Source organism: Sitodiplosis mosellana, unplaced genomic scaffold, assembly GCF_009176505.1.
Source record: "Sitodiplosis mosellana isolate CC-2019 unplaced genomic scaffold, AAFC_SMos_1.0 Smas_scaffold_1, whole genome shotgun sequence".
Classification (NCBI taxonomy): Eukaryota; Metazoa; Arthropoda; class Insecta; order Diptera; family Cecidomyiidae; genus Sitodiplosis; species Sitodiplosis mosellana.
The window spans coordinates 7,004,362-7,026,438 of record NW_022595244.1 but is presented as its reverse complement, the minus strand read 5'-3'; the positions used below and the strand labels follow the sequence as shown (position 1 = coordinate 7,026,438).

Below are 22,077 nucleotides of genomic sequence, written 5' to 3'. Positions count from 1 at the left end.
ATAAACCATAATTGAAGATCAACGTATACAAACACGCGCGCAAAATTTATTGGCCAATAGAAAATTACGGCCAGAACGGCAGTCACCTACATTTCGATTCGTTTGATGTATATCCATTTTCACATTCAGCATCGATACAAACAAATGGAATACAAAGTCAATACCAATACCAAAAAACAGAATTTCAAATGGGCATTTATTGCAATGGTAAACGGCAAAGCGTTACTTACAAATATATATCGCATCACATTGAATAGTGAATTTGGCGAATCGCTTGTGTACACCACAGGCAATAGAGTGAGAAAATAAAGAGAGAGAGAGAGATATTGTCAATGGTGTAACACACCGTGGAAGGGGATGGTGAATAACGTGTATGAGTATCAATTTCGTGGAAAACCATGTATAATAAATGACCGAAAAGCCTCGTTCAAAGACAATCGAGAGATGAGAGAACAAACGAACGAAACGAATGAACGAACTAACCGAATTCAAAGAATATATAATGCGTATGTGCACATGCGCGCATACAAAAATCGCACAAAGCCAAAGTTAAGGATGGCTAAAGTTTTATATTTTACGTATGTATTGTGTGTATGTGCACCACATACCTATCTCTCTGTGGCTCTGTGATTCAAATTTGCCATTTCGCACCTATCCCGTCGTCTCTCCGCATACACACGCTCTTCGTACACGCACACATGCCCAAACGCTTGCTCAATCGCTCGCTCGCTTGCTCAATCTCTGAATTCTAAGCGACTTCAACGACGACAATGACAGTGGTGGTCGTTGTTGTCGACGTTATTCGTCGAATCCACAACGTGTTTGTTCCAATGGCACGGAATAAAAATTAAAAATTTACCAATTTCCAGATTACAATGTTAAAATTTCATGTGATGTGAAAATAAGCAATATTTTTCATTTGTACGTATCTAGATTATGCGGAAAAACGCTTCAGCCAGCCACTATAATTCGAATCGCTTTCGCTTTATTTGCTTCTGCATTCAAAATGATACCAAATCGCGTGTGTATTCATGCTGGCCAATGTTTTGTATGTATATGTTTGTGTCTTGTCTGTGGCAAAAAATGATTTGTGATGAGGTTTTTGGGTAGTTTTGTATTTGCCCGTTTTATTCACTAGCAAAAACAACGTTGGCAACTTTTGTTTTGTGAAACCAAACTCACACACACAGAGAGAGAAAATCTATGTAGAATATCTTTTGCCGCGACCATTTAAAATGTAGAAGCAGCAACCGAACACAATAGCTATTGCATTCAATTCAATTGCTTGCAATTACGGCGGATGATTTATGGCACACCATTTTAGAAAGGAAAGAAAAAAACTAAAAATTCAATTTGTTGAACTAAACGCTAAAAACAAGTGGTTGTATGCTGTTGCCAGGCTGCTATGCGCGCTCATATACTGTGAACAAAGGCAAAATAAGCGGCTGCCATTTTTTGTGTTTAATATATATTTGGCCGAATGAATTTTACGTTAATAATTGTCCTAAATTTCTCGAGACGAAGCAAAAGCGACAGAGCAAAAAGCCAGAGCGGAATAAATAAATTTGCACGTCCATTCAGTTTAAATGCATTGTGTATGCTTGCAGGGCATTTAAGGTAAATAATGAGGAGCGCGCGCTGAGAGTGGAAAAAGATGGAGTATGCAAGTGATTGTTGATTGCATTTGGTTGAAGCGATGAAAGCCCAAGAAATCAACAAAGAAAAAGAAGAAGAAAAACGGGGAAAAAACGAACGAAAGAAAGGGAAAAAAACAAACAGGCGGTGAATAAATTTCAAAGAAAATAGAATTGGGTTATTGGCCATGTATACATAATGTGCGAGTACAGCGTTTCCATTGTACAACGATTGAGCGAGAAAATTGTGTGTTTTCTTTTTTTTGTACGAATAATATATATGGCACTATAGTACACACACACACAGGGTGACTACTCGACCATGGCCGATGAGCTTTCCATCCCCAAATGAACACTTTGCATCAATGATTTACGGCGAAAATACACAGATATACACTCACGGAGAGAGAGAGAGAGTGAGAAAGGAAAGTATTTGCAGTCCGTTTTCCGATCAAGACAACAATCGTGGCAGTTATCACCTGCTACACTCTCTGCATTACGATGCACATTTTAGATGCGCTTTCTCGCTTGTGACATGCCTATATGCATTTTTTAAAAGATGTTCGGGATAACTGCATTTGCAAAAGAAATTATGCAGTGACTGTGTCTCGCTCTTGCCCTCTTATTCCATCGCTTACGATGTTTGTCGATGTGCTCCGCAGCAATCAGCCCCTTTGAATCACCACCGATGTTGGCTTATGAACTGTACACATTTGCATGCAGTGTGCTATGTTGTTTTTTGTTGGCTTTGGATGGTGCATCAAAGGCAAATGAGAATCGGTGACCGATGAACGGCATCAAAGATGCCAGCCAAAAAGAACGAGATGAAGCGGGCGAACCATGTCATCATTTTCTGCATTCTCTTTTATTCATTTTTGCCGTCGATTCCTCATATTTTGCCTTTTTTATATGCATTTCTATTTCTTCTACTTCATGAAGTGCCATTATTTTTGCAACGAGCTTTTTCACTCTTGTTCTCCCTCTCTCGCTCGCTCACTTGTTCTCTCTCTATCGTTCTCTTCCACTTCGTCTCATTCTCGCTTGCTCGACTCATCACGCCGCTTCATCACTGTTCACTACTTTTTTTTCTTTCGCACTACCATGATAAATATAATTAATCTATTCAAGCTTTATTTGAGTTCCCATTGTACGTGTGATGCAATAATGGCGTCGAGAGTGAAACTTGACATCACGATTTCTTTCCTGTTTTATTACAAGGTGTTGCTATATATTATTTTCCTCGCTGTTTTTTTCCATTCAACACCACTACCACCAGCCACCACCATTCGCCACCCTTTCATATTATCGTCATTCACCACTCCATCGCTGCTAATGCTGTATTTTTGCTGAGGCTTAATTCCAAACAAATATGCGAACAGCAGCAGATGAGAGGCGAGAGAAAAAGAGAAAGAGAGAGAGAGAGAGAGAAAAAAAACGGAAAATATAATCACAAGTAGCAACAGCAGCAGCCGCAGCAGCAGCAAACAATATTTACAAAGCTCTTTGGTGTGAGCACGAAAATGACAAGAGCCAAGTGATTTTTATTCTCTTCTCTCTCACGTTTTCCTTGAGTGATATAACAATGATGCGGACAAAAAATAGAACCTCTTGATCATTTAAGGCCACTGTGGATTATCAGCTTAGCGGTAGTGTTAAATTTTGAGCTTATTCTTTCCGTTTGTTCCGATTTGATTGTGTGGCCGGCAGGATAGAAGAGATTTGTCGCTGTGAACTAGCACACATGGGTTCGTTCTCCCATTCGGTTGTGTGTGTGCTGGTGGCGGTTGCAATGCGATATTCTACGATTGTAGACTTTATTCTGCGATTGTCAGTCAGCTTAGTCATCACACCAGCCAGCACCATGGCTCATTATATCGTGCTTTAACTCCCTCTCACTCACTCACTCACTGACTCACTCTGAAAATCAATCGATTTTAATTGAATTTTCGCAACCAATACCAATTGAACGAAGTTAATTCAAGAACTTTCTTTTGAACAAAGCACACCACAAGTTTCAATTAATAAAAACATTTAATTCTCGTTAATAATTGCCTCAATTTTCTTTCTTATTGCAGATAATCAACTAATTCATTAATCTTTTAGTACAATGAAAACAATGAAGATGAAACCATGTATTTTAACAAAGAATCCAATTTTTTAAAAGAAATCTATGAGAAGATTTAGGATAGTTCAAAGATTTCCGTCGCAACAACAACAACAACTAAAACCAAAACTAAACTAAACTAAACTGAAGATAAATAAGGGCGATTCGCATGAAAGCATCCAACGCAACAACAAAACTAAAACGCCAATACGACGAATGAAGTTCAACTAAAACCAATTTTTTTAGTTTTAACAAGAGACCGAACACATCGACACAGCAACTATCCAACCAGAAGAAGCAGCAGCAGCCGACGAAGTAGAAATACAAGTGTTTAGAGCACAAGTTTTGGAATATATTTTTAAAACCATATTGTACCGAATATGCACAAATCAATCGGAAGGCCAGCGACTAAGCAAACCGATGAACATCCGCTAGCCGAAATGATTCGCATGGGTTCATAGTGACAAAGTGTGACACACTAGTGACAAACAACAACAAGAAAAAATTATGTGCCTGTGCATAAGATTCATAATAGTCCGACACAATATTTTTGTTTTCGTTCAAATGCGAAACCATAACACGAAGCAAAGGAATTAATTTTGAAACAAAAGAAAAAGTTAATAATTAAAATCTCTAAACATCGAGACACATACACATCTATATAAAGAGAGAACGATAAAAAAGAAGCTAAAAATATTGCAAAATTAAACCAAAATCCAATTATTGTTTGGGGTGGTGGCGGTGGTAACAGAAAAAAATGGCCGATATGCCTGATCTATCTCACCTAACCGCAGAAGAGCGCGCCATCATCGAAAATGTGATGATGCGACAGCGCCACGAAGAGGAACAACAAAAAGAGATAGTGCAGTAAGTAATCAATTTTTATTCCATTTCCTTGCATTTCGAAACTCTCTTTCCGTGCGAGCACACTGCTCCACAACTGGAACATTGCAGCTTTTTTTATTTTTCTGCCAGTGGATCTGCGTTTTTTTTCGCTATTCCTCGTCTTCCAGTCAATTTGACGTTCTTTTGTCGATTGACACACACACACACACACAAAGCGTGTCTCTCATTCATGATATGCTTTCTCTTTTTTATCTCCTTCCTCCTTCGTCTTTTGGCACAAAGAGATGCTGTCAGATAGACGGCTCTTGTGATAGCGGCAACAAGCTCTTTACTCCATCCATTTTAAGCCGAACGATTATACGTACTATATGATGTGGTTCGATGATGGTCGGCACTTGGACATTTATCAAAGTGCATAAATGCAGCCATACTGAATAAATTAACTATTTATAAAATTGACATTCAGTCAGACGACAAACGCAAACTCTGCACATTGCAAATGTGCCTATTGTTTTGAACCACATTTACAAACACACACACCAAAGGAGAGGCAGACACACGCACACATACGGTCTATTGTGTATCAGTGAGCTGTGAAGCCAATCATTTCTCCATTGAATGCAATCCATTTGGTTACTTCGTTGGCTTTCAATGCTCAATAAATTACTTTATTGAATTAAACCATTGATTGGTTTTGTGAGTCTCTGTCCTTCTCGCTCTGTCTCTCTCTCTGTCTGTCTTTGATATTGATATTCACCGACATCTCATTCAATGTGAACATTTTTGCGGTTTTCCATGACAATATAAAATAAATTCAATCGGAGAAGATGGTACACGCTCGATCTATTAACCGAACAGTATGAAAGCAATCAGATGATGTAACTAATTTTGCTTTCCATTTGGCCTGCGATTCTTGGGCTAGGACTTGGTGCGGAAAGGGAAGCCAAGGAAAGAAAATAGGATGCAGGAAGTGCTCGAGTATAAATTCCATAACAAGTGGAGTTGCGAGAAAGGGAAAAATCAATGTGGTAAGCACCCAACAGCAAAAACAACCACAACGACGACGACAATGGCAATGGGTACAACAAGATTGTACTCTGGATGCGAGATGCAACTAGCAACCAATTCTTTTGACTCACTCTCAATCCTTTTGACCTTATCTGAATGAGTAACAGTGTGTACTTCACTCTGTATGCATTCCCAATAAAACACATACAAAACCGAGCAGAAGCGATGAGTCTATAAATTTGAAATTTTCATTCGACACAAAAATAAGACACCATTTGCACAAGCTTCACTAGCTTTCACTCTCTCTCTCTCTCTCTCTCTTGCCTCTCGTCGTTGTTGCGTCACAGCCCGTCATCATCACACTGAGATTGAATACACTTCAGAACGCCAAAAGAACTTGTGAACATGACAACAGCAAAGCTGTTAGCGAAATGCAACAATGAATAGAAAAAAACATACACACATTGCATATGAATATAAAAGTGAAACGAATTCGAAGGAAGCTATTTGCGTAAATGTTCTTTTATATAGCGTCATTGATGATGATGAAGATGGCGGTGGTGGTTAGGATGGTGGCAGTTCCACTACACAAAAGCAAAGCCCATTAGAAGGCATTTAATAACTTCGTTATAATTTTCAAGTATTTCGGAGAGAGTGAGAGGGAAGGCGAGTGAGATAGCAAATGACTAGTAGTACAAACAATTTATAGCGAACGCAAAAGAATAATGATGGGAAATTGGCATGGAATGCATTTTATTGATTTTTAATCATTAATGTATTTCGAAGTGCTTGAGATGGCTTCTTTTTTTATGCCGTCGTGACGTTTATTTGATTTTTTTTCTGCTCTTCTTCTTCTTCAACTTCTTCTTCAGTGGGAAATCACTAATTTATGTTGAGTGGCAGTTTCAATTGGGGCTTTTGAAATACTGAAAGCATATTGAGAACATTTTTCGCTTGAAATGTTGGCTTGCAATCTTGAGAAACATGCGAGTGCACGTGCAACATCAACCATCTAAATGTTGTGATGGATTTCGATTGAGAGAACAAGAGAGTTTCGATTTTCGTTTCGATTGATTTTGGTTCAATTTATAAAACTTCTGAAAATATTGAATTTTCCTTTTCATTCGCAGACGAAAACAAGAAGAAGTTAATACATTAGAAGATACGATTCGACAACGATCGGAACAGCAGCGGAAAGCCGGAATTGAATTAGAAGCAACGTGTCACATATGTTTGAAAACGAAATTCGCCGATGGTGTCGGTCACATGTGCCATTATTGTAATATACGTTGTTGTGCTCGGTGCGGTGGTAAAACAACAATCAGAGGAAAGGTAAATACGTAGATCGGAATTATAATGTGGTCAAAGGAGATAAGAACGAATGTAGATGAATCGATGCGTCATCATTTTGTTTGTTTTCATTGACAAAACACTCTCATTTTATACAGGCCATTTGGGTGTGTGTGCTGTGTCGCAAAAAACAGGAACTTTTATCGAAGACTGGTCAATGGATTAACAAAGCTGCGGAAGCTGACGGCTTTATGCGTCCTAGTGGTGTAAGTAAAAACCAAACGAAAATTGGCCATTCATTTTCATTTTCATTTTTCGTTAGCATATTTTCACAACTCGGGTGCACGCTTCAATTTCAATATTTTTTCTTGTTCCTTTCCTTTCCAATTTCAATATCAAATTTTGCAGTCACTTCATCCAGATCCATCGGATAAACGACCAAAGTTAGAACGAGCTCGAAGTGCTGCCGAAAAAGAGAATCACCCATTACAACGAACTGGCAGCGGATTGAGGCGCCAATATTCACACGATTCGAGTGTTGATATGCTCAATCCGGCGCAACGACGCATGCAACAACAAATTCAAGCATCGAACACACCGCAACATTTTCAACAATCATCGTTATATGGAACGAATCATCAAGCGACACATCAACAACCATCCGATATTTATTCGACCGGCGAAGATCCAAAGTACTATCAGGTATGCAATCAGTTTTGGTGGATGAAGTGGATAAAAAAGAAGAAGAAGAAGAAGGAAACTGGGTATCATGGAAAATGCATAATGCACATAATTCTCGATCAATTTTTCTCTCTCTCTCTGTTTATCGTTGATCCTGCAGGGAGAACTAGACGGGCTGATGTTACAGCATCCTCATTTAATGCATTCTCGACAACAACGACATTTTACAACGCAACAACAACCACATCCTCACTCATCGGGAATCCAATTGCCTCAGCCAATGCAATCACATTATCATCGTCAAGACCATTTGCATCCTTCGCAGCAGCATTCGAGTAGCGGTGCCGATATCCAAAGTAAGTTTACTGTTTATGCCTGAAGCAAAAAGACAGAAGAGATAGGGAGGAAAGAGAGGAGGAAGCGAGAAGTAAAAATTTTGCGAGGGATGAACTTTTCAAATGACGCATTATCCATGATAAGACGCACAAAAACAGCTCATTCCAACCGATGCATTGAACAAATTCCGTAGAAATTTTTCGCAATATAATTAGAATGCGTAGGTGTTTAAAAGCATACTTAACTGATAAGAGAATATCGTTTGTTCCATATTTCTAGACATTAAGCCGCATAAACGACCAATCGTGGGCCATTTAGCTCAACAAACATCATTTAGTAGTTCCGATGAAGAATATGACGGTGAGTTTTATTTTCGCTGTTAGCAGTCAATTTCGTTTTTCTTGTAGCTTTGCCATTTTATTTGAACAGAAAACAGAACAACCATTCCATTAGCTCGCATTTACCGTACTTTAGTTAAATATAATCCAAATCTTTTAACAAACAAAAATCTTAACTCCCATTTTAATACCAAATTGAAAAACAAAACAATTCAAAACCAAAAGAAAAACACCTGAATACAAACAATTTGTGCGCTGCTTACACAATGTTCAGCGCACAAAACACACACACACACACACACACACACACATATAAATGTATCCAAAAACAATCACAGAAAAAGAAAACATACTACTTCAAAACCACAAAACTACACATGACAAGTGATTCATTCAGTATATGTTTATATGTATGTATCGAACGATTGGTCTGTTTCCCCATCATACACAAGACACACATCCACATAGTGTGCTTGTGATAGTGATGTCATTTGCCAAAAAAATTATTACCATCCAGATTAGCTAATGAACATGCATGGCGGCGCAACTTCTAACTTTTTTCCATACACTCCAATTCACTTCGCTCACTCACTCAGTCACTCACTCTCGTGTACACATGCTATCGACATCAGTTTTCGAGGTCATCGCAATCTGTCTCGCTGTTGTTGCAAAAGAAGAAGAACTAAAAAACCGTCGCTTGCCAACAAAAATGGCTTTTATTTTTCTTCTCTTGAATCCATTGGTCGCGCGCTCTTACACACTCATCTTATTATTTCTCGATGAATATTACTGACCTCATTTCATGCATCAAGCACAGTCGATTTTCTGTATGCAGTGGGATGCTATTCAGAATTTGCAAGAAAAAAAAAGTATTTCGCTCTCTCGCTTGATCTCTTGCTGCCTTTCTCGTTCGCTGTAATGAATGCAAGAGGCATCAAGCATCAATATGAATAATAATTCGGATGAGAATAGCGAAGAATCCGTATTGAAATTCAATCAAATAATGCGATAAGAAGATGATTCATTCAAGTTTGTTGGAGACCGACAACTCAACTCTCATACACACACACACACACACACACACACACACACTCATACAAAAATGGCAGGAAAAAACAACACACAGAAAATCATTCATACAATAAACGAGATAAAAGTCTGCACCATTCATTTCATTTGCCATGCATATTGTACGCATAGATATACATATATAATAATTTAAATGCTGTATATCAAATTTATGGTGAAATGACGACAATGTCTTGGCAACGTGAAAACATATCCGAAAAAAAGACAAAAGTTGTGCGACAGAGAAAGAGCAAACAAGCTAAAGTATTTATCGATTGCTGTACGCTGCGTCATTTTTTTACAACAACAACAAACTAACCAACCAACGAAACCAACCAAACCGACCGAGCGCAGGCACAAAAAAAAATACACACAACATTACAATAATACACGTTGGCCTCATCGTCGGCTTCTGTAATGTATGTGCAGAGTGTGCAAGATGTTTTACCGCGATCAAAATTCATAATTTTTCATTGAGCTTTGCATACCAAATAAAAAATACGGCAAAACTAAATTCGCAGGCAAAACCAACAACATTGCCAAGCCAACAAAACGCGCAAGAATACCTAGAGAAAAAGCACCCGAAAAAAAGAATTAAAGTGAACAGCACACGAAAAAAGAACAACCTGAAAATAAACAAAATAAAAACTAAAAAAAGAACGAAAGCGAGCAAAAGTCAAAGGCTAATTTGAAACAGAAAATAACGGCAACCAAAATGCGCAGTACATAATGGGATTCGATGTTATTTTTTTCATTCTGTTCTCTTCACTTGTCTCTCTGTCTCCTTTTCTTCTTCTCTGTTTGTTCTTACGTTCGTCCTCTGCCAATTTTCGTAATTTCATATTTGCTGACGTCTCTTAGCACACAGCATATACACCACCCACGATTTTCTCTGATTCACTCACTTAATATATTGTCTGTTGCGGATAACAAACACCATGTACACACACTCACTGAATAGCAGCAGCAGCAGCACCACCACCACCAGTACAGTACACATCGGCGGTCTCCGTGCAAGAGTGAGCGAGAACCGATTTTGTGTGCTTATACACCATCCACTGGCGTCTAAATGAAAACGAAATAATGGCAACGAACAAACTACGTCAGTGTTTCTATTGCCCGAAAACGTATACGCCAGCACACGATGTGCTTAGAGCGAAACAGGCGAAAATCTATTAATGGTGAAATTTTCATGAATGGAAATCGTTTGTTGTTGTAAATGTTCCATCGTATTTTCGGTGTGATTTTCTCTCAGTTTCAGCATTTCTCTTTTCCACATACACTCGACTCACACACACACACACACACACATACACACACACACACACACACACACACACACACACACACACATGAATGAGCGCACATATTAACATGTATTCCCATTTCGAGTTAATCAATTCGGTCGATTGTTGTTTTTTTCTTTCTTCTTCCTTTCATTCTTTATTGCTTGGCTTGTTGGTGTGCGAGAGTGAATGAGTAAGAGCCGGGTTCAAAAATGAAAAATCGTCATCATGCTTCGCAGCTCAATGGCTACGACGGATCATTTTCATTACGTTGATAGAACCAACCACTTTTGTTGGATATTAGAAGCGTCATTCACAAAGATGTATAATATTTCAATTAGTGGAATTAAATGAGCAGCAGTGACGGCGACAACGACAGCACCAGCAGCCTATTTTCAAAAGCTCAAGATATATGCAAATTGTCTAACGATCCAATGACTCAGAATTAATCGAAAAGCGAAAATGTTCATCGCATTCGAAAATTATAGAAGAAGAAACATTCCAAATCCGGAGCTTATGTGTCCAATATATCGCAACAACTTTGCGAAAAGTAACGAAATTCGGGTATACAGATAAAAAGGGAAAAAGAAGAAAAATAAATCAATAATCAAAGCTCCTATCTCGCCCCCGTCTTCGTTTTCACACTCCGTTCTCATTCGCATCATTTGACGTCACCGTCGCATACAAACATCACAAGCGCTTAAAATGATAGCGGCAATGAATAAAACAACCACGCTACGAAGAAAGGAAAAAAAAGAAATCGTCGGCAGCAAAAGCAGCAACAACAACAGTAACGCACAACAAACATGCCAATAAAACCAATATAATAAAAATCAAAGTGCGACGACAAATTGAAACGAGCACTAAACTGTTATCCATACTAGAAATAATAATAAAAAGAAAAAGACGAACCAAACAAAACGACCGAAACCATCATATTCTAGTTTCGTTCGAATGGCATGCATGAAAGTGGTGTCATCGTGAAAATCACGTGGGTTTGGAGAGTACAATATGATGTAAAACCTCGCCTTCATTGAAGTGGAACAATGGCATGCCATTGATATGGTTAATAAAACAAGTTTCTAAAATAAACACAAGCGAGCACAGAGCTCAAAAGAGACGCGCGATAGTTTTCTAGTTTCGTTTTTTTTCTCTCTTCTGTGCAGCACAAAATCTTGTATCTTCACCTTTTCAAGAGCACGTGCTATATAACAGTGCCGTGCCGTGTGTTTGTATGTGTATTGTTTTGTCAATGGAACGTAAGTGAATGAGTAAGGAAAACCATTTGAAAATTTTGCAAAGTTTTCGCGTTCTTGTTCTCTTTCTCTCTCTCTTCCTCTGGAGCAGCGGGTACATGTTCTATGAATTCCAAATCATCATAGATTTCAACGGAATTGGTTGGATGGAATCGAGACACATACACACAACGCGCATAATACACCTTAGAAAGCTTTGCTGCGCCAATTAGCCCGAAAAGTTTTCGAAATCGTCGAAAACGGCGCTACAAATACTTTGACCCGAACGAACGAGACAGGAAGTTGAAAGTCGTTGAAAATTATTAAGATCAAAGCCAAAAATTGAAATCAAGCATGACACAATACGTCTTTCTGTCGTGCGCGCTATGCGATATTTTTTCCAAACAAAGCACATGCATTATTCTCGCCCTTTTCCACAAAAAGCTCTCATTCCATTGGAAGTGAGTTCATGTGTATTTATTTGCTTTCTTTCTAAATCATTTGGGACATGAGAGACCATTTCCCTTTTATTTTTATTTTTTTTCTTCTTCTTTATTCTATTTTCCCTTTATGCTGCGCGCCTCCATTTGAAATGCCATTCTCTCTCGCTCTCTGCACGCATTATGAAGTGTTTATACACACACATCCGAAAGAAAACAATATAAATTTAGAAAATCAAGATAAAAAGAAGTTAAAGTATAAATATCACGTTACCAAGTTTAGAATGACGAAAATTCGTCGCTTTTCGTACGTTGTTTTTTTTATTCGCCAATTCGCATGCGCATTTATGGGCCATGCATATTCATTCATTCGATGTGAATGCAAACTGATTGTGTGTATTTGTCACTGTTTCGCTCACTCTCACATATCATTCTGTTCCATTTTGCTTCAGCAGCCGCAGCAGCAGCACACACACACACGCAAACCATTTCGCCTCGATTTTTGCAGTATTATCGAGTTTTTCTACTACTGATAATCCTGACTGAAGTCAACGAGCGAGTGAGTGAGAGTGTTTTTTCGGAAGAAATAGCACGCATTTCGATTGTGCTTGAATGGGCATGTGTGTGTATGTGCCGTCGCTATTACTATTGCCACAGATTCCTACAGTCAATGTGTTGGAAAACGAGCGACAGAGTTTTACAACGGCGAATACGATTCGGTTTTGGTTATGCATTTGATTTTCACTCCGTTTTCTTCATTTTGCTTTTTTTATTTCTGCTGCGTTCCCATTGTGGTGACGCTAGTGTAACGTTTCTGCTTGCGAATGTATTGTGTACGCACCGTGAGCGGCGCGAAATCATTGCATTCAACGTCAAAGCCGTGGTGCGGTCGTAACGCCGTGTTGCCATCGTCTGTTAGCATGCTTGCACAGCCGTTTCGAATGAAAAACATCCACCACCATACATGTATGCATACGTACTTATATTGAAGGCCAGTGACAACAACAAATACACACCACATTCCATGCCGTAGCATTGTCGTGTGAGTCGGTGGCGCGTTTAGGCCGATTTTTTTCCTCCTCCTCCTCCTCCTTCTTCTTCTTCTGGTCTTTCCACCCGTTTTGTGTGCCAGTGTGTGCGGTGGATGTTGCTGTTTATACATTGTTAGCGTGTTCCTGCGAAAACTTGGAATAATTTCCAAGCGCAGTTTAGTACCATTCGTCGCACAATGCGGACATTCTTGTGAACAAACCAAAAACCAAAGCAAAGCAAACCATAAACGATTTGTTGTCGTGAAGCAAATCACACGGTGCACTTGAATGTTGAATTCCATATATTTGGATCGTGTGTATTTTCATCGTACGATTTATTTTATTCGCGAAATTTCTCAGAGACATAATTTTCCACAATACACAACCGGTTTTAAGCTTCAATTAAGACGTTAATTAATGTTAAAACAATTTTGAAAGAAAAAAATTCATAGAAATTGTTGGAAAAACGGAACAAAAACATTATCCACATTAACAAGTGAAAAAATGGTCGATATAAATGGTGATATATATGGGGCCTCCTTATATAATAAATAAATGTTTTGTGCATCACAGTGTCCGTATTCGTGTGTGTTATCGCAGTTGATTTTTGTTTACTCACAGATTCAACGATTCAAAGCATTTGATGCAAACCATTTGACTGACACGTTGGCATCTGAAAACAAAGAGCCTAAACGGAAACCTTGTGTAACTATAGACGTTTTTATCATTCGATAATGGCAAAACAAACCATTTTTGATTGACACTTTGAAAATAGCGACACTTTTGTCAAACCAATGACAGGATAAAAAATAAAACCAAAATTACAACGACAAAAAGAAAAGCAAAACACTTGCTTGGGCGAGTAAAAAAATCTTCAAGAGCCAAAAATTCGAATTGCAGATAAACAGTGGTGTAGACGGAAAATTGAAAAGTGTCTGGTCCTCTTCATGGGCATCATCATTTGATTTGTAAATGTTTGTATTCGACCACGGTTTACCATGATATTAGTTTCCGTGTTTTGATACGATCATCTTCATCACGTTCATTTTGGTTTCATTTCCGATCTCTTCATTGCCAACCCATGCCTCCATTCTCTCTCGTTCTCGTTCTCACTTTCGTTCCATTTATCTCATATCATCGAGAGTGTGCATTGCCATAGCCGTAGGCTGTTCTTGCACTCTTTTAACGTTAAACCATCATCTCTTGACACTCAAAACACATTGTACACACACACACACACATTCATGACACAGTTTTACCTCGAATCTTTTGTGACATGTAATCAGGCAGCGATAATATTTTCTCCTTAGCCGATTCGTTGTTTCAATTCGCGCGCGCCCGCGGATTCGTGTCATTCATATTTAATTTCACACATGGTTTTCAGGATTTTCTCATTCGCTCACACGTTCACACTTTCTTCCACTACGACACCGTGTGTGTGTCTGTATGTCTCCTGCGTTCGCCTGCTATCTCTCTCTATTTCTCGCACCGACATTTCGTATGCATTGCATTTCAGATGATCCAGAGAGTCAGGTCAGGGTTTTTTTTTCTTCTCTCTCTCTCTCTCTCTCTCTCTCGCTCTCATGTTTTGTGCATACAATTTACGGTGGCTTGACTTTGCTGTTTGACAAGTGCAGCTGAATTCAATTTCAACCATAAATGGAAAGCGAAAAAATTAAATCACATCGCGACTCGTGACTTCGACAGGAAAGAAATGGAAGCAAAAAAAACGGCAATAACAACAGCAGAGGAAAAAAAATTGAAAATGATATTTGCCTTTAGTGAAACTGAGTGAAATTTGTTGGTTCTGGAAAGAAAAAATCGAAATGCAAATGAGAAAACGAGAGTCGAAAAACAACGTGGAAAACATAAAAGCACAGGCAATCGCTTTTTTCTTCTTTTACTTCTTCCTCATCACTCTTCTATATTCGGCCTAAAAAGATTAGAAAGTGTGTGCAGCTGAAAATGGAAAATAAAATCTAATTATGATGGCTCAACAAAATGGAATTCCATATGCTGTGCAACATTGACAAACGGTTGATATTCAAGTGAACGTGGAGCGAGGAGACAGTGAGCGCAAAGCGATACACACACACAAAACACGATTTCAAACTCAATCAGCGTCTCAAGTCATGTTATCTGAATATCAAATGGTTTTCCTTCAAGTTTTCTACTCGCTCTCGCTCTCTCTCTCTCTCCCTCTCTCTCTCTCTCCTACTCTCACAGGCTCTGCATGTATAGGCTTTTAATTTAATTGAGCGCCACATCGTGTCGTACGAATCAATCGACCTCATTCACGTTGACATAATCAACAAAAACTATTTTTGAACGTCAAATTAGTGCTTGGTTCGGAAAATTCGAACCAACGAATGTGTCAATTAAAGCAAGTAAATTCACATTTTCCATGTGAAAATTACATGTATCTATTGCTTTTTATATACGGTCCGGTTCGATTTCGATGACTTTCATTCGGATGAAAATCGAAGCATTGTTTAGCAATGGACACAGCGAGAAATTGGACACTTTTTCACTGTTGCTACTGTTACTGCTACTGCTACTGCTGCTGCTGTTCGTGACTGTTGTTGCTTTTGTTGCTGCTGGTCGATGCGTGCTATCATAAGAGCTCATCCATAAATGATCACAAGGGCAGCGAGCGTCCTCAATATGGGCAATTTCATTGCGATTTTGTGCATTTCACATAGCCATGTTGCGCTCATAATATCAGTTAACTGTCACATTATTGCATGAAATGCAACGCCACCGCGATGTTTTCAATTCATGTAATTTATTGGAATTTTTTTCGGTATGTTGGCAAAAATGCAGGCCATCAGGCTTGAACACCAAATTCAATACATTCTCCTCGCTTTTCGTCCCTTTTCACCCCGAAACTAAATTGAATTCATCGTTTGAATTCAGCATCGTTCCATATGCAAATCAGTCGTTCGCCAATTCTCATTTTTATTGCTGGCACTTTTGCGCTGTAAACTATCGTCACGGTCATGGTATGGAAGAAAAAGAGATTCATTTGTTTTCTTCTTTCGTTTTAAATTTTCTTAACCATCCTTTTCTTCTTCTTGCCTCATTACTGTGAATGGAGTATGCACCACTTGTGGCGGTTGTCGCTGGCAATGAAACTGTCTAAACTCATTTTATCAGAATGAATCATTTGTTTGAACTGTCATTTTCACTCTCTCTCTCTCTCTATCTCAATCTCCTTCAAAAACTTACACAATAAAACACAAATGAACAAAACACAATTACAGACCAACTAAGCACACAAACACTTTACACAAACACACACACACATATAACTCACAGAAAACTGTGTTTAAAATTCTAACTTCTCCAATTATAGTGTATTTTAATCGACGTTGTTGCTCCCATCGAAGTTTTGAATGAAACGATAAATGAAACAAGTTAAACAATCTTTTAAATGTTGCCCTTTTTTCGCGCAACACCAAATTACGATTTTACTTAAAAGTCTCGACGTGATTTTAACACTGTTGTATATTTTTTTTTTTTTTTTTCTATCTTGCATTTTTGGTTAGGTTTCTGTTGTACACGATTTTATCCCTCTGGATTATTTTCGCAACTGAAATTTATTCAGAGGAATTCCATCGCACACAACAATGTTGTGTGCATGTGTAAGATGTTGTTCATGTTTCTGTTTATTCGAAATAGTTTATTTTAATTGTATTCTTTGAAAGTATTATATAATAACATCAATTCCACATTTTATGTAGTTTCTGGTTGCTCAATGTTCATGGCATTCGCAAATAAATGAGTGAATAAAACGAATTTCCAAAAAACTAAAAATATTCGATGCAAAAGAAAGAACTTTGCACAAAAGACCGTTTAAAAGAAGAAAAAAACCCAAAAGTTGGTTATTCGTTTGAAATCCTTCCGCCGTTGATATGAAGTTGAATGGTGTGTTGTTGGAATGTCGTTTTCTGAACAGGCACCGCGTTCCACAGCCATCCACACGGAACACAACAGCATAAACAACGGAAATCGTTGACAAAATACATGTTCACAAAATTGATATTAATCTAAAGAAAAAGGGAAGGTACATGATTCACCTAAAAATAAATCGAGTGAAATGAACATTGGTTTGCTACCAATGAATTTCATACAGCGACTTGAACCGACGTAGAATACACTCGACGAAAGAGACGAAAAAAAAACGAATGAACAAACAACAACCAGATAAAATAGGAAAAAAAAAGAAAGTATGATAAAAGGTAATCATTTAACAATCCTTGTGATATTAACCCAATGCAGGGAATACGTCTCAAAGATCTCAAACATATTTTCATTGTTTTATGGAAAACACAAACAAAACGAGAAACAATTTACTGGGAAAGAAAGCAATCACATATATTCTTCTTTCCAATCAGTCTTCAATTTTTGATCGAGCGAATTGCATTCGTTGTCTCTGTTCATTTTCAGCAAAAGAAAACGATGCAATTCGTGTGATCATACGCGATTCTTCTATCACCGACCATAAACACATAGAAGAGATTAGGCTGAAATTAATTGTTGTGAAATGTGTTTGTGTGCGTCGAATTACATATAACTGAAATATGACGAGCCGTCTATTTGATTCACAATTTTACCTCATATATTCACATCTCCACAGCGTGTGTGTTTCTTTTTTCTTCTTTTTTTTTTAAACAAATGATCTACACAAATGTTAATGTTGCATACTCTATACTAACTATATAATATCTATATACATATATTCTCTTTCGTTTACTCCGTTTCAAGTTATTTGTTTACCCTCGTCCGTTGATGTGTGCTATGAAAATTGTTTTATTTTTGGAATGCCCAAAATAGCAAAATAGTAACTCTGTGCAAATTGAACCATATTTACCTTTCGCTTTAAAACAACAACAAAAAAAGCTCTATTTCCGATATATTCTTTCGTTTGATTTTTCGTTTTTGTTTGTCCATTTAAATGAATCGTCCGCTGTGAATGTTAAACCTCTTATCATATCGTTATACTTTATTTATTCGCACTGAATTGAATGGTCTCAACAATATTGCTGTTGCTGTTGTGTGTGTGTCATCGCACTTGATTTGTTTCCGTTTTTTTTAGCCATATTTTAGTTTTACACGTTGTCTATTACTAAATCTAACAACAACAACATCAACTTTTTAAACAATTTGTTAATATTTCGCTCCTTTTTGTAATAGCTCAAGTGAATCGCAGCCATTTTCATTTTGTTATTTTTCATGCAACTGAGAATACGGCAAATATTGACCGAAGCGCTGTGCTAAAGCAAACTGCAAGCTTTGACCTTTACCGCCAACCCGACACACATTTTTGTCTATATATTTTGTTTTGATGTTATTAAATAATACTTGTGTTTTTCTTTCTGTGTACTTTTAAAGAGACATTTAAACGAGATAAAAATAGCAAAACAAATGAACAGTCGCCGTCGTTGTCTCTATATAGCTTAAGCATTGAAGCGAACAATCAAGTGAAAATACTTTTGAATGACATCAAGTATTATACCATTATTATGAAATTGGGCGTGCAATTATCGAATTAGACCACAGAAAAAGAATAATATCCCAAGCGTAGTTTATCATCCCCCTATCCCAATAAAATAATTTAAAAAAAAACAAGATTTTTTTTTAGCGAAACAAAACTCCCACACACACACGTCAAAAATGCAATTGAATGAAACGAAACAATGAGCACGATTTACAATGTTATATTTACAGCGGGTCACAACACAAATCTTCTACCGCATGACAATAATGCCGTTGTAAGCGCATCGGCTCGGCTTACCTCGAACCAAATCGATAGCAAACTGGACGTGCATCATCGAAATAATTACAATCGTACAAATCATCGTTTGCAACACAGTCCGCAGATTGTGGTCGGCGACGACGTGAATTTCCCACAACAACAACCACACCATCAGCAAACAAACGATCCATATTGGAATAATGGCAGCCGTGGTGGTGGGCTGTCTGGCTCAACGGCAACCCTAGTCGGTAGTAATGTGAACACGATTAGCCGCATTGGTAGCGGTAGTCTTAGTGCGGGCACTAGTCTAGAAGATCCAAATGCGTACAGCATTGATAGTCGACGATACACGGAACGACGAAAGAAAACCGTTCGTTTCGATGGCCAAGAGTCAAATGATTGGACACGATGGGATTCGGAACGGCAAAATAGCCAAGATTCAACGACACGAGATTCGGGCATCGATACCAGCAGCACTTTCACTAGCAGTGAAGACTCGAACCGAGGCGAAGGCCTAAAGGTATTCACATAACATCCGAAGCTACTCTCTTTTTCTTTCATTTTGTTTCGTTTGGTGTGTGCGTCTCTGTGTGTCGCTTTAGTTTCAACCGTATTTTTCTTTTTGGTTGTTATTGAATAACGTGTTTTTGTCTTCTTTTTATTTTGTTGTTTGTTCAAATTTATTGAGAATAACTTTTAAGCGAACAAAGTAGAAAAGTAACCAGTTTTTTGCCTTTAGTCGTGAGTCATCATTTATTTTTTGCGAAATGTATAGAAAAGTTTGTTTAGCCCAATTTTTTTTCCGTTTCGAATAAGATGAAATAATTGATTCCATATCGATATCGAACGGAGTCGATTATTACATAGTCCCTAAATAATTAAGCTCTTTATTGGTACACATTGACAAGGAGACAGTGTCCATGTCTCAAGTAATATTTTGTTGTCTTCAGCTTACAAAAGCTCAACCGAAACCAAACAAAACGAAAATTCCATGCAATTTGTTTCCATTTTCCTATTGCCAAAAAAACAACACCGTTTCGTTTCCGCCTTTCTTCCGTTCCGTGCTTTCAAAATTTGATTTCTTAGTTGTTGTTTTTTTCTTCGTAACCATCAACGCATATATATATTCATTTTGTCGCTGGGAACTAAAAACCCGCTTCTTCTTCATACCCTCTCACTAACCACGTATGATTCGGTGTATTTAAAATAGAACAACCGAATAAAGCTTATATGCTCGGCTTTAGCAATTTAATTACTCGAGCACATGCTGTTTGTTTGCTTGTTTAATTTGCATGCTGTGTCTCAGACAGACTCTCCTTGTCTTTCTCATTCTCTCTCTCTCTCTCTGGATATCATTTTCCAACGCCAAAATCATATATGTATAAAAAAAGTAGTTTGTAACATTTATTTTTTGTTTGCCATCATTCAAATTGAGAGAGAATGAAAAAAATTAGCCGTCGGTGTACCGAGATATATATATATATATATTGTTGGAGGTAAATGTGTTGCATGTGTATCGCAAAATGAACTTATACAGTTTCATATACTGTTACTGCTGCTGCTAATGACATTTGACAATAAAAAAAAACACCAGACCGAGCGAAAAAAAAACAGAGCATGGATTAAATTTGAAACCAAAAAAAAGGAAAATAGAAAAAAAAACACCATCGTTCTCACAGTTCATGGAAGGTTTTGGCACAGCGATCACCTTTTATATGATGGAAAAATCTCTCGTTGTTGAAAATTATTTCTGCAGAACGAATCATTTCATCCAATTTCCATGTCTACGTGGCGATTCGCAACAAGTTCTAAAATTGAAACGAACCGAAAGAAGTAATACATGCGTTGGTGTGTGTGTGTATGTTTTCGCCAAGCAAAAACATCAATTTCTCGGAATTCTTCACTTTTTCGCCGATGAAATTGTAATTTATCAACGGTTGTTCGTTTCATCGCTGGATTTCATATTACAAGACACAAACAAGTGTCTGAATGTTGCATGCTTTCGTTTCCTTTTCTTTAAATATTTTGTTTTATTACGTTGTTGTTTTATGTTTATTTAAATAAAACTCCAAATCGATTGGAAAACACATGTAAGAAGAGATCAGCACTCTGTATTTTATTCTAAGTATGTATATACCAAGTCGTGACAAAGTTTTTTTTTTTGAAAAGCGCAGGGAAAAAGCAGAAGAAAACAAGTTTCGATAGTTGTGTTAGTGTGTGTAAAATAATTGTTAGCTAGTTGTAAGCAGGTTTGTTGAAGGGATAGCGTGAGATCGTAGACATATTAAGAAAGCTGACAACTATGAATTTATGAAATTAACAATCAATCTTGTGTGTAACTCAACGAAAAATCGAATGAAAACAAACAAAACAGCAAAATCCAGTGAGTTGGCAAGTTGATGGGAAGGGAACACGTATGATTGGCCATATGATTTTCAAAAAGAATCTTGATTCAGAGGATAAATTAGGTTTAAAGGTGATTGGCGGTCAAACATTATCGAATGGCCGTCTCGGTGCCATCATTGAAAAGGTGAAGCATGGTTCGATTGCTGATCAGGAAGGTCACATTAAACCAGGTAGGTTTGTTATTTCGGTTTTTACTTTCACATTTTTTTTGGTTTTCACATTTTGTGTCTTTTTTGCGAATGTACGTTTTAGGCGACGAAGTGATCGAATGGAATGGCCAATCGTTGTGCGGTCGAAGTGCACAAGAAGTGCATGACATAATAGCCGATAGCAAGCATGATCTACAAGTGGAATTGATAGTGTCGCGTGTGATAGCGGCAAGTCGACGAGCGGCCCAGGTTTCTTGGAGACAGTCGCATTCGCCAACACGATTACGTCATGCAGGTACACTAAAACGGAGACAATGTGCACTCTCTTTTTTTTGATTGATTGTGTTTTATTAGCTGCCAATATACTTTTTCTACTCTTTTGTTCTTTGTGTTGTTACTGTGTGTGTATGTTGTTTTGCCACACCGAAAAGTGAACCGTTTGGTTCCGTTTTCGTTTTTTGGTCTTT

At 37.8% G+C, this 22,077-nt stretch overlaps 1 protein-coding gene across 12 annotated transcripts in view; it reads left to right on the top strand.

Annotated features, from left to right (window-relative positions):
• LOC129577352 (regulating synaptic membrane exocytosis protein 2) overlaps window positions 1-22,077 on the top strand; it is a 51,063-nt gene that overhangs the window by 3,676 nt on the left and 25,310 nt on the right. For 10 of the 12 annotated variants that reach the window (XM_055464271.1, XM_055464252.1, XM_055464262.1 and 7 more), the window contains exons 2-10: window positions 3,710-4,605; window positions 6,723-6,924; window positions 7,041-7,148; window positions 7,291-7,584; window positions 7,724-7,919; window positions 8,179-8,259; window positions 19,028-19,575; window positions 21,430-21,631; window positions 21,714-21,905. In XM_055464271.1, the coding sequence (XP_055320246.1) occupies window positions 4,496-4,605; window positions 6,723-6,924; window positions 7,041-7,148; window positions 7,291-7,584; window positions 7,724-7,919; window positions 8,179-8,259; window positions 19,028-19,575; window positions 21,430-21,631; window positions 21,714-21,905 (1,933 nt within the window). In that variant the 5' untranslated portion in view covers window positions 3,710-4,495. The remainder of the gene's footprint in view (window positions 1-3,709; window positions 4,606-6,722; window positions 6,925-7,040; window positions 7,149-7,290; window positions 7,585-7,723; window positions 7,920-8,178; window positions 8,260-19,027; window positions 19,576-21,429; window positions 21,632-21,713; window positions 21,906-22,077) is intronic. The other 2 variants (XM_055464288.1, XM_055464281.1) reach the window with 2 other exon arrangements.